Source organism: Eucalyptus grandis, chromosome 4 (genome assembly GCF_016545825.1).
Source record: "Eucalyptus grandis isolate ANBG69807.140 chromosome 4, ASM1654582v1, whole genome shotgun sequence".
Taxonomy (NCBI): Eukaryota; Viridiplantae; Streptophyta; class Magnoliopsida; order Myrtales; family Myrtaceae; genus Eucalyptus; species Eucalyptus grandis.
In genome coordinates this window covers 30,217,548-30,230,425 of record NC_052615.1, presented here as the reverse complement: position 1 = coordinate 30,230,425, position 12,878 = coordinate 30,217,548, and the positions used below count along the sequence as shown (strand labels likewise).

The following is a 12,878-nucleotide window of genomic DNA, read 5'->3' as shown; positions in this document are numbered from 1 at the left end:
GACAGCACAAAATGCGCACATTTTGAGTTAAAAAACAATTTTAAGCAGGGAATGTTGCCGAACGAAGAGAATATCTTGTCTTCAGGAGTTTTCTGCAATGATGTATGAATTAGATGATCTTACTACGAGTTTGCTAAAGTTAAAAGTAATAGAGACTGTATCTGCTGAGAGATCAGAAGCGTGACTCATCTTCATATTTTCCACTTCTTGTGTATAACAAAATGTGCAGTATTCTACGAGAAAACTCTGGCTTGCTCGTGTATTTTTGGGTAACAAGACTGCTCAAAGGACCAAAAAAAGAAAAGAAAAAAAGAAGAAGAAAGGAAGGCATAGTCCGATGGACTCACCAATCTTGCTATGTCAAAACTAGATCACAATCTCCGATGCATTGATCCGTAAACGGCGACAAGAGCCATGACAAGGGAATGATCAACTTCAGGCTCCACAGCCAAAGTCAAAACATCATCTCCTAGGTATACTCCAGAAGATGACTGCTTCCTCTTTCCCTGAAAATCACCAAAGAAAGGCACAGTGTAAATCTAAAAGAATAAGAAGCAGCTGGACTTAGATTAAGATGTTCATACGTTTGAAGAAGCTAACCTCTGCAATCAGACCTCCTGTTCTGTCGACTATTCTGAACTCTGATTTGCCAGCCACACTCTCTATGTCAAAGAATGTCTGAGCCTCACCGCAGTGCACAGAAACCTGGCAGGACAATCTACTTTTAAAGATGGAACAACCTTTTTTTACACGAAACCAAAGTTTTCCATTGTTCACATCTTGTTCGTCACATTTGTAGCCCTCCCAGCGCCCAAAAACTCGAAGTTTCTGCATTGACATCCGTCATTAGCCCACAGTCCTATAGTTCACATAGTAATTGAAGTTATCTAATTGACTTGTAAGTGAGAAGAAACATAGCCTATACCTTTTGAATTATAGTGAAGAGAACTTTTCCACGTAAATCCATGAGAAAAACTTTTCTGTTACCCTTCTTTTCGTAGTTATCTATACGGTAAACGATCTCGCCATTCTGATTGAAGACGGTGCATCCATTTCCTTGCATGATGAGTGACTTCATCCACACCGTAAAAGCTTCTCTCTCTGGAGTCATATATGGAGAACAAGAAGCATCAGGTGTAGCAATCGGCACTACAGAATGAATCTTGGCCATCTCATCCGCTGAACTTTGTTTTTCTGTGAGAACTCTTACGACCCTTTCAAGTGTTCCAGAAATGATAGGAGGAGGAGGCACTTTTTCGGGTTTAAATACTCCGGAGAAGACGGTACTAAAGTGATGAACGTGCTTGAGGCCTCACGTTTATGGTATGTATGCATAAATTATGGAGCTCAACGCTTTTGTTTATTCAATCATGAGAGTATTCTAATGGTTACCAATTGTTGACCTTCTGGATCTGTGGAGTCTAAAAGTTCAGCGGAAAATGAAGCTGGACTTGTCACTATGCAGAGGCTGTTGATGACATTGGTGACGGAGAACAATAAAACAAACATAACAAAACATTACTTTAGCACTTTTGTGCTTTTTACTTTGGGTCTTATAGCATTGTCTGCTTTCAGATCTGACCTTTTTATTGTTTAATTAGTAGAGGGCTTATCCAGATAGAGAATCTGGCCACGCTCAAGTGTGCGAGCAGGGGCCGAATGTGACGCGAATCGACTTTACTGATAAGCCTCCTAAGTCGATGACTGCCATGCATTATCTCTTCAGCATTAAAAACACGACTGTCCGGTTATTTTAGAACCATTGATTTGTTAAGCCACCAACAATGAAGCAAGTAGTAAAATTCTTCTATCCTTCGGAAAATGGTCCGTTGTCAGTCTCATTATAGTGATTTAGCTCAGCGGATTGAAACTGATCTTCAAGATACAAACTCATTAGATAGTCAGAACTAAGAGTATACTATATTTACACAATCGACCGTTTCCTAAAAATTTAACCTGTTAAAGGAAACCATTTGTCTAATAATTTCATACATGAGTTTTATTCTTGGCACTTTCGTGTCAGTTTGAGATCTGAGGAGACCTATCTATCAGTGTAACATTGTGGATTAAACATCCAGAGCTTCATGTGCTTTTAGCTCGAAAAGTAAATATACATATATATACATTTTGGCTTAACACATGACAAAGTAGTTATTATCATTTTTCAACTTGGTATTTCAATTAATTTATTTTTTCAAAACCTTTCCTTTCCTTTTTTTTAAAATATAATATAAGGATGTGCATTAGGAAAAAAAAAATCGATCGCACAAGTTGAATACTTTACTAAAGTTGAGTTAAAGAGAGGGAAGTAGCTTGACCTTAATCTCACAGTTCATGTATTTTCTACCGCTCACGCCACCCTCCATAACCATCTTTCTCTCTCTTCTCTCTCCGATTCGATACATAATGATTAATGAAGTCCCGACCGCTACCATAAGGGGAGGCTTGAGTTCGATCTCATCGCTATTGGAACCAAAAGGCCAACGGCGTTTGAACCTCATTGGTCTTTTTCTACATGTGGTTCACTGTTCTATACGTCAGCACTGTTTTTAGAATGTACTGTCGGATATGTGCTGCTCAAGTCGTGACTCGATCAAACCTAAAATACAATAAATCACTGGCAGTCGAGATAAGAAACACGTTTCGCATCTTTTCATATTTAAGATGTTTAACACTGAATTTGTCCACCTGACTAAACACCCAAAATTCAAGGTAAGAAACCAAATACATAGTTAATCTGCAGCGACGTCAATTCATGTTTACAGCAGATGATTCATGGACAAGCCTATCCATATGATTATAAGAATGATTGTTAGAATGCAAGAGTGACGTGTGCGAGATGTAAAGCATAACGGAGTTAATGTACTCATAAGGGGTCTCATCTGTACGGCTTACTAAGATTTTTCACTGAGATTGAGTGGCTCTAGATCAGAATGCTAAAATGCCCGGATCTGGGTTCCTCTTCATGATTTTCCATTGGCGCAACTATAATTTGGCCCGTAAGGCATGTGTTGCATTTTACAAGGAGCTAGTAGGGATTATCGGGGTTCTCGATTAACACTTACTTTATTCAAGCAGCAAATTTATCGGTTAGGAAAACTCTCAACCCAACTCAATTCCAAGCCAAACTATAAAGATCACAATGAAATCAGTGTTCAATAACTTTGTCTTGTTACTCGTTTCAAATTAATAATGTAAATTCCACGACTAGATAAGAAGCGTTACGTTGATATTAATATGTTAATTGCCGAAATGACGTCGTGCAAGCAAACCATCATATCAATCTAATGATTAATAATATGAGGACTAACATAGTTGTCACATATATAGAATCAGAAAATAAATAAAAAATAAAAACGAATGAGGTTTATGCAATTCCTATTTTTGCGTTAAAAAATAAAAGTATGTATATATATACTTTTCAAATAAAAAAACATGCATTGTCTGCAAATAACCCAATGCGCACGCCTTCGTCTTCGGTCCATGCTTATCTTTTCTCCTTATACCCCACAACAACACATCATACTCTTCTCCCTCATTATATTAACTGAATTATTCCCGAGATACATCACAGGCCAGTATTTTATTGTTCTCTTCAAATAGCCAACATATATCAATCGGGCACGGTTCAATACCTTATTGAGCAACAAAAATAAGTAAATAGATCAAGCAACTAAATAAAAAATAGAGAACTAAAAAATTAATAAAGAGGGTTCGCAGTTTCATTCGTTGTATCAAAGCCAAATGACTCAGATGATCTCTTTGCCACATTATTATACTTCTAGCGATTTCGTCAAGGAATAGCACACCTCGTGCATCTATTTCTTTCTCAACCTCATGATATGAGAATAATCAGAAAAACTATATACATAGATAAATAAATTGAGATCTTGGTTGACGAGAAGATTTTTCTCCTTATATTTCTTATCATTAATGTGGCTCCCAGGGTGCTTTTAATTATATAGGTGATATATCTCGCAATGTGCTTATAATCTATATATGCTAGCGGGAGATTTTTGAATTCATACAGATAGACATCTTGAATTTCGTACAGGTTGGAGTCACGTTTTGCCGAACTCGTTCCTACAAAAAATGAGAAAAAATAATGATCAAACTTATCGAGCACATGATATATTCGTCCAGCCCCGATGATAGGGTAGCATCTGACCTACCACGCGTCACGATAAGGACCAATACTATAATTTTGGGTAATTCTAGACGGCCGAGAGCTTAAGTTTATCAGGTTGAGGTGGCCCTTGTTGTTCAGATTGGAGGGGAGGATTGACATGCTTTCTTGGAATAAGCAGTGCAAAACTTCATATGAAAATCTCCTGCTTCTGCTTGATCTTAGTAGAAGACTTGCTCACTTAGCGGAGGAAACAAGAGTGATGTTCAAAATTACTTTATGTTAAGTAGAAAAGTTACTCAACGCCAATGAACGTTACCGATCATAGGTATAGAAATACTTGCTTTACTGGAAACTTAGTAGTACACATGAATAAAGTACTGACCATTTAGAATGCCTTTTCTGTCTGTCTTTTAAGTTACCCGCTATGGATAAGTTAAAAAAAAACTACTTTAACCTCTCAATGCTGATAAATTTTTCTGCTAGCTAATGTAGAAAATACTTGTTAATGATTTAACTAGGAAAAGTACCCAGAAAATCAGAAACCTATTGTACTTATATCAATTCAGTCATAAACTTTCAATTGTACCAATTTAATTCTAAACATTTTCAGGTTTTGCCAGTTGAATCCACGCGATCAATTTAGACTAGAATTGTTGATATGGATACTAGCCGTTTGACATGATACAACCGGCACCGACGTCGACATTTTTGAGTATTTTGTATAATTCTTTTAGTTTTTCTTTTCTTTTCTTTTTAGACTAAGGACCGGCAAGGGTGGCTGACCAACCCTTGCTAGCTCACGGCAACCCTTATTGGCTCTAGGTGATGGCTACAATGCCCTCGTCAGATGTGGGTGTCACAACCTTGCTTGGGACTGATGAGGCCACTCACCTGGCCCAGATCTAGCAATGGTGTAGCAACCCTCGCCAAATCTGGGCAAGGGGCTAGGTGCCATCGCTTTGGTTGGCAAAAGCGTCATAGTCCTCAACTAGTGTTAGTGAGGGTTGTAATCCCTATTTTTTTTTTAAAAAAAAAAGTAAAGATAAGAGAAGAAAAGAAAAAAAACCAAAAATTATTTAAATTTTTAGAGTTATTAAAATTATTAAAAAAATGTCCATGCCAACTTCAATCGTGTCATTTAGGATCACCAACATTCATATTAGCAATTCCCCACCTAAACAGGCCAGATAGAATCAATCGGTAAAACATAAAAAGGATTATGACTTACTTTGGAATAATTAAAAAGTTTATAATTAAATTGACATAAGTACAATAAATTTAGGACTTTCTTTATACATTTTCTGGCTTAACCGGTTGCCTGTTCCTTTTTCAATCTTATTCCAAAAGTCCACATCATCTCATTAAACTTGATGGGCCATAGTACACGTTTTTTTTTTGGGGGAGGGGGGGTCAAAGATGCAAGTGATATTGATTACTTAATAAAGTTCGCTGAAAATACATCAAGAGCTTGGCCACATAACAAATCTAAAAAAGCAACCGAGGGATTTGCAACCCAATTTTTGGGTATACTATTGGACCTTTGGGCCTTGGCTAGCCAGTCCGTGATAGTGTTTGATTCTCGATTGCAATGGGCTAAAGAAAGGCTCGAAAATTTGGTCAACAACTCCTTGTCCCAATCCACCATAAGTTGTACTTCCTAGTTCTATTGTTCAGTGGAGTTGACGCTTTGCACAAGTACAAGACAATTTGACTCAAGTTGCAAACAAAAGTTAGATCTGGGAGGAGAAAATGTAGGGTTTCAACCAATGCCCATTCCTCGGCTTGCTCAGCCAAACCAGCAACCACCAATATGGAGAAACCATCCAAAAGCCAGCCACAAGAATCTTGGACAATGCACACTATGGCAGTTGAGTTTTCTCCTTTGTTCCCTCCTCTGTTCTTCGAGGTTGAAGCTGGTTCTTCGGAGTGCATGTGAACGCTACATCTATGTTTACCTTTAAGACTCACCGGTTCGGTTTTGCCATCTTTGGGTTAGATCTACATCTTCTTTCCCTCCTTTTGCTTTCCAGTTCCAGATCTTGAAGTTCTCAAATAGAGCTGTTGCTCTGTCTTTTGTTTGATGCTGCTTGAGGGGCATCTTCCTAAAGATGGTGTTGCTTCGATCCTTCCAAATGCACCATAGCGTTGTCGCTACCAATTCAAACTGAGGTGAGAGTCAAGGGTCCTCTTTCAGCTTAATTAACCCCTCATCAAATCGAGTTAAACCCATTATTTTGATGTTAATATGCAGGGAATTCTCTCGCCACAATTGGGATGTCCATGGGTATAGTAGCAGTGTGTGTTCTACCATTTTTGGTTCTTGTTTGCCAATCAGGCATACTGGTTCAAGTACGATCATTCTTCTATACAAGTTATCTAGAGTAGGTAAGGCGTTATGACATGTGTTCCATAGGAAGATTTTGATTTTGGGGGTATTCCTGCTTTCCATATATATTTCCACAATTCTGGTTTGGCCTAGTAAGAAGATGATGCTATTGTTGTGAGGGCGCTAGTTGTTGAAACTCTATTGCTGATGTATTCGCTCTTGATCGTGTATGTCCCTAATTTTTTTGTTGGTCTAAACTAATTTATCCTCTGAAGTTGGTAGTCCGATAGGAATGGCTAGGATCTCCATCACTATCGGTTCGTCAAACATAGTTTTAATTAATGATACATTCCATTTTGCCGCTTTAATGTCCATCAAATCAGCCACTTTATGTGGCTCATTACTGGTCGTCGAGTCACCTATAGGTTATAACCATTTATCTTTTTTTTGATAGAGATTTTCTTATCGTTCCCAACTACCCACATAACTTGAGGGGATATAGCATCTCTTCCAATTATGAGGCTTTGTCAACCCCATGACAGATGGGATCCTCTTCCAACTTGCCAAAAGTCACCTTGTGGAAAGTATAATCTCTTCATAACTTGACTCCAATCCATGCTTGCCTCCCTACATTGCTTTGTTAAACGCTAATAGATCTTTAAAACCTAGCCCCCTTCATCATTCCTGAGTTTTAATACTTCCCAATTTTTCCGATGCAAGCTGCTTGTTTTGTTGCTATTTCTCCACCAAAAATTGGCTATTCTCTTCTTTATGGCTTTACAAATTGAAATTGGGATTTTAAAGATAGATATGACATATTGAGGAATTGACTGTACTACTGCCTTCCAACTCTCTAATTTCATATTGACTCTAGCAAGAATCCAAGTGAACATTTCTTTCTTTGATGCCCCCCAATCCAAAGGGAATTCTTAAGTATTTTCCAATTTTATCAATCTCCGGAACCCTTAACTCTGAAGCCATATTCCTCCTTAAACTTCTGGGCAACCTTTGTTGAAATAGATATTGGATTTGTTCCGGTTAATAGCCTGACCAGATGCAAAGCAATATTGGTATAGAATAAACGCAAGGTTTTGACATTCCGTTATTTTTTCATCTAGAAAGAAAATAGAGTCGTCTGCAAATAAAAGATTTGAAAGAGTTGGGCAGCAATGATTCAGTTTAATTTTTCAAATAGTGCCTACTGAAATTGATTGTTTCATCAAATGAAAGAATGCACTAACCACTAGGATAAATAGATAGGGAGATAACGGATCACCCTAGCAAATACCTCGAGTTGGTTTGAAATAAGGCATAGGCTCCCAATTGAATTTAATGCTGAAAGATACCATGGACACACATTACATTACCCGTTTACCCACTTTCGTAGAAACCCATTTTGGTTAGACACTCCGGAAGAAATTCGATCCTATTCGATCATAGGCATTTTGCATATCTAGCTTTAATATCACTTGGAACTTCTTTTTCTCTCTCGTGTTCGCAGTCTATGAAGGACCTCCTGCACTAACAAAATGTTGTCTTAAATTTGTCGGCCTCCTACAAATGCACTTCGTTCTTCTGCGATTAGATTTGGTAGCAATGGCTTCAGCCAGTTCGTTAGTATCTTGGAGATGATCTTATAGATGAAGTTGCATAGACTTATAGGGCAAAACATTTCTAGCTTCTCTGGATTCAGGGTTTTAGGGATAAAGGTGATTAAAGTTTTGTTTAACTTGGGGTTTAAGATTCCCGTGTCAAAAAAACTACTGCACCTCCTTGAAGATATCTTGATTTCAGTTCTTCCAATGATGTTGGAAGAATAGACTATTTAAACCATCGGCCTAGAAGCCTTGGAAGCTTCTAATTACTATATTACGATGTGATTTCCTTTAAGGTGGCAGGTTGCATCAGTTTTTTATTCGTTGTTGCATCAATAGAGCAACGAAACAGTCGAATATAGGTTGAAAGTTTCTGTTCGCCACTAACTTGTAAAGGTCTTTGAAAATATTTCCCGTCATCTTCTTAAAAATCCTCTTGTCTCTCATCCAAACTCCTTCCGAGTTTTTTAACATACTGATTCTATTTCGGGTCCTTCTTTGGATAGTGGTTACATGGAAAAACTTCGTGTTTCTGTCACCCCATTTAAGCCGATTGATTCTTGATCTTATACGCCAATATAATTCCTCTTGTCGCCAGAGAAGCTCGATTTCTTGGTTTATATTTTGGACTTTCACGCTGTCATTTGACCCTCTAGGTTTGTTCTTCAACAGTTGGAGCTTATTCTTTAGCCATGAAATTCTCTTATGGGCATTAAAGAATCCGTTTTTACTCCATTCAGCCAACTTTTGAGTCACCATATTTAGTTTTTCTACTATATTTACCCTTAAGGAATCTGTTGAAGTCCAAGCTCTCTTCACTATGAGCGCGCATTCCTCATTCTCCACCCAGAAAGCTTCACATCTAAATTCTCTTCTTCTACGTTTGATCTTTGGGAATAGTGTCACAATAAGTGGACTTTGATCTGAACCAAGTGTCGGTAAAGTTATGCATTCAGCATTAGGGTAAGCTATTCTCCACTCCATCGTACATAGCGCTCTATTGAGTCTCTACTTAATAAATGCATCACATTCTCTATTGTTTGTCTAGGTAAACACACATCCCTTACATTCCAAGTCCATTAGCGAGCAGGCATGCAAAAAGTCCTTAAAAGCTGTCAATCGGTAGTGTTCAGCCCTCTTTCAGCCCTCTTTCTCCCAATGATATAATACTTTATTAAAATCGCCCAAACATATCCAAGGGAGCTAATTTGTAATGCTTGTTTTATATATAGTCTCCCATAATAACACTCTTTCTCTAAACTCGTTAGGGGCATGCTGAAAAGTGATTCTCACGAGTTATCTTTGGTTTAGAATTTTACAACAAACATTTATAAATGTATCCGGATATGACTCAATTGTTATATTTACTTGGTCATCCCATAAAATGGTCAATCCTCCCTCTATACTCTTTGGATTTGCCAAAAAACAGTTCTGAAATTTGAGCCGCCTTCTTATGCGCTGCACCATTTGCTCTTGATTTTTTGTTTCCATTAAAAAAAAACGATATTGGGCCTTTCTTGAGTCATTAGGACTCGCAAAGCTTGAATTGTCAAGGGTTGTCCAACCCTTGACAATTCCAGCTAAGAAGCTTCATGGATACCCCAACGGCTTATTAGGGCTAGCCACCAAAGCCCACTGAGTTGACTTCTCCTCTACAAAAATCGGGGTCTCAAAAAGTTGAGTTTTGTCTATTGATGATGTCTTTGATGAATGCACTCCATAAGGACCAAACCTTTTCCCTTTCTTGTCTGAGGGAAGCTTGGTACCTCTGGTTTTTGGCCTTATAATCCCCTGTCCAACCTCTGGAAATTCCAGCATGTTAGTTTCAATGTCCTTTAGCTGTTCCTTATAAAGCACCAACGTAGATTCCTCATCCAATCAGCTACTCCCTCTCTTTTATGTTCCTTTGTCTACAATCATTAAGGCTAATGAGGAGTTAGGCTAATTGCCTTTCTATTAAGGTTCATTCTCCCCAAGCTGCTATCCATAAATAGGTAGGATTATCTCCTTATTCTTTTCCTTCAACTCCTTGGGTACCTCAAACTTAGGAGACGAATGGGTCTCTGGCACCATTTCCTATTACTCTGCAATAATAACTTGTTTGCCATAGAAAGTCTTCCCATACAAATTGAGTTCCCTCACCTCTACTCTCAACCATTGCCCAAACTTTCCTGAGAAATTTTCCTCAAGTCTAGATTCTTTGTATGGTATCTCTTTACAAAAGGCAGCATAATGCCCAATTCTTCCACAAGAATAACAATAGTGCGGGAGTGTTTCATATTTAAATTCTATCCAAAGCCACTCGCTTCCCAAGTTAATTACTTCAATCTTTAGAGGGGCTACCAGGTTTAGCTTTACTCTAGCTTTGCCTACCTTGTAATTGCTATTTCCTTTTGCTTCTAATTTTATTTCAACATCTCCAATTTTCAGCCCACTTCCTTCACTACATCATGAGTAACACAACCATAGGGGAGGCCATAAAGGTGTACCCAGAAGGCACAATGAGTGAACTCATAACACAATTCAGGAGTATCTGAGTCACATTGCTACAAAACTAGAAGATTGCTTAAAAAATACCACGGGCCTGAGTCTAAAACTCTCTGTTTTTCAGCTTATGAGGTAAAGGAAAATGAGAAGAAAAAAACCTGGCTCTAATAAAGTACAGCTAACACTTTCAGTCCTCCAAGCTTTCTTCATAGTGTTTTGTAAAGCTTGAGAGTTGACATTAGGCTTGGAATATAGTTTCCCAAACAAAGTCAGTTTGCATTCTTTTAATTTTTCTTCAGATATTCTATCTTTCACATCAACAACATCATCTTCGGACCATAAATCACCAAGGCTTTTACACGAGCTGCTACTCTTTTGTCCTCATAATGCTCATGGGCCATTTCTATTTTTACTTATGCAGGAGGAGGAAAAGCTATGACCCACTGCTCGTCTAGAAGGATTTGGGTCAGAACATTACCCAAAGGAGGAGAGTATCATGCTAGTCGATGCCCAAGATTATACTAAAAATTTTGGCGTAGCCACATCTAGCTTGAAGGGAGCTCTAGCAAAACTTTAACATGCCAGGGATCTGGGTTTTGCGGCATTGAGGCTTGTGATGATTTCTAAAAATTTTGATTGGGTAGTTGAAATCAAAACTTCTAAATGGGTTGGTTTATGGAGGTGGATTTGTGTATTGGTGGGATTTTGTGGCTATGGGCGGAAAGTAATCTTTTCGATTTAGGTTCTAGAGTTTTGTGGGTCTATTAGAATCTGGGCGGAAAGGGCGGATATGGTGAAGGGGGAAGCACTAAGAGGGAAAACATCTCAAGATGGAGGATTGAGAGTTTTGGTGGGGAAGGGTTTAGGGTTTAAAGTTGGAGAGGAGGCCATGGCTACACAGGAGGTAGAGGAAAGCTACTCATGCGGTAGAGAGAATTAACCGGGTCATGCACTTCCATCTTTTGGCCCACGGTATCATCAAAATCCAACTTTAATGCAATTTCAACATGAAATAATTGACAGATTCACGAATTAATACGAGTAAATAATATGTGTACTATTTACTATTTTGGGAAGAAGGTATACATGGAAGATTAAAAAATAGGGAAGAAAAAACTAAGCAAAATAAATAAAATGCAGTTTGCTAATTTTGCACATAGCCCCCAAATTAAATATTTTTTTATTGAAGTGATAATTATGCAAAAATTGTCCAAGTCAGCGCCGATTATGTCAGGGCTAACATTTATATTAATGATTTCCGACCAAACTTAACTAGAAGAGCTACATCGACAAATTGTTACAGATTATATCATTAAATTGACCAAATTGAAAATTTTATAATTGAATTGACAATCATACAATAGGTTTAGGACTTTCTGCATAATTTTTCCACACTTGTTAGTAGTATGCTATTTATTTATTATTATGCTGCCATCAATGTTTGGATATAGATCCAAATTCTGACCTAAAAAGGACATGCGAGGCTGAATTTGTGATTTAGGTTCATTGAACTTTGACAATATAGATGACTAACAAGCAAACATGCAAGAAATTAATTACGCGAAGGAGTAAATCTAATTTAATAACATGCATTGCAATACACGAAGCCTATCTACGGTTAAAAGAATATCCATTTAAAGGAGACATTCCCAGTAATGTATCAAACAGATGTGTAAAAGAGAAGGAAGAAATTCAATAACATGCCTCAAATTTACGATGAGTAAATCTATCATTAAATGAATTTCCATTTAAAGGGCAGGGTTTCATATATAAATGCAATGCCTCGCTGCTTGATTTTCTCACTTTTGAAATCTGTCTTTCTCTTCTTACCAACACCTAATCAAATTTTTAGACTCCCACTGAACTTGGTTCATTTTTTATTGAGGTATCTCTCTCTCTCTCTCTCTCTCTCTCTCTCTCTCTCACACACACACACACATTAGGGATATCTTTTTATAATCGCATTAAAAATGGCTACTATCAATGGAATTCCAAAACCAACTCCCAAAAGAAGGGTAGTAAAAGACTACCTCTTTCTCCCGGCCTAGGGCACTCAAATAGAACTTCGATCAGATGCGGGTATCCAATCCCACCACTGAGATGTCCAAGATCTTTCTTGAATTCATAGTCCTATGTCTTGAGGTAGGAATCCTATCGAATGCTACTACTATCAGAAGCTAATTGAGTTGATAAGCATGAGCATGGACAAAAGCAAGCCCTTACTAGCTACTTCTGGGATGCCTCTCAAGCAGAGGAATGACAGATATTTTCGGAAAGAAGGGTTCATGGACTTACTTATGAGTCAATGCTTGTATATTGAAGCGTTCCATAAAATTTATTG

General features: G+C 37.9%; 1 protein-coding gene across 1 annotated transcript; it reads right to left on the bottom strand.

Moving 5' to 3' along the window:
- Window positions 1-294: 294 nt before the first annotated feature.
- Window positions 295-1,216, bottom strand: LOC104441769 (protein LURP-one-related 11). Its single transcript, XM_010054986.2, has 3 exons — window positions 926-1,216; window positions 601-828; window positions 295-506 (listed from the first exon to the last, which is right to left on the bottom strand). The coding sequence occupies exons 1-3, from the start codon at window positions 1,169-1,171 to the stop codon at window positions 372-374; spliced, it is 609 nt and encodes a 202-aa protein (XP_010053288.1). The 5' UTR covers window positions 1,172-1,216; the 3' UTR covers window positions 295-371.
- Window positions 1,217-12,878: the final 11,662 nt, after the last annotated feature.

Excerpts from the sequence above, each read along its gene's own strand:
- LOC104441769 (XM_010054986.2), bottom strand. The coding sequence starts at position 1,171 with ATGGCCAAGATTCATTCTGTAGTGCCGATTGCTACACCTGATGCTTCT. Across the intron at positions 829-925 it reads TCTTCACTATAATTCAAAAG|AAACTTCGAGTTTTTGGGCG; the intron begins GTATAGGCTATG and ends ATGTCAATGCAG. Across the intron at positions 507-600 it reads CAGGAGGTCTGATTGCAGAG|GGAAAGAGGAAGCAGTCATC; the intron begins GTTAGCTTCTTC and ends GGTGATTTTCAG.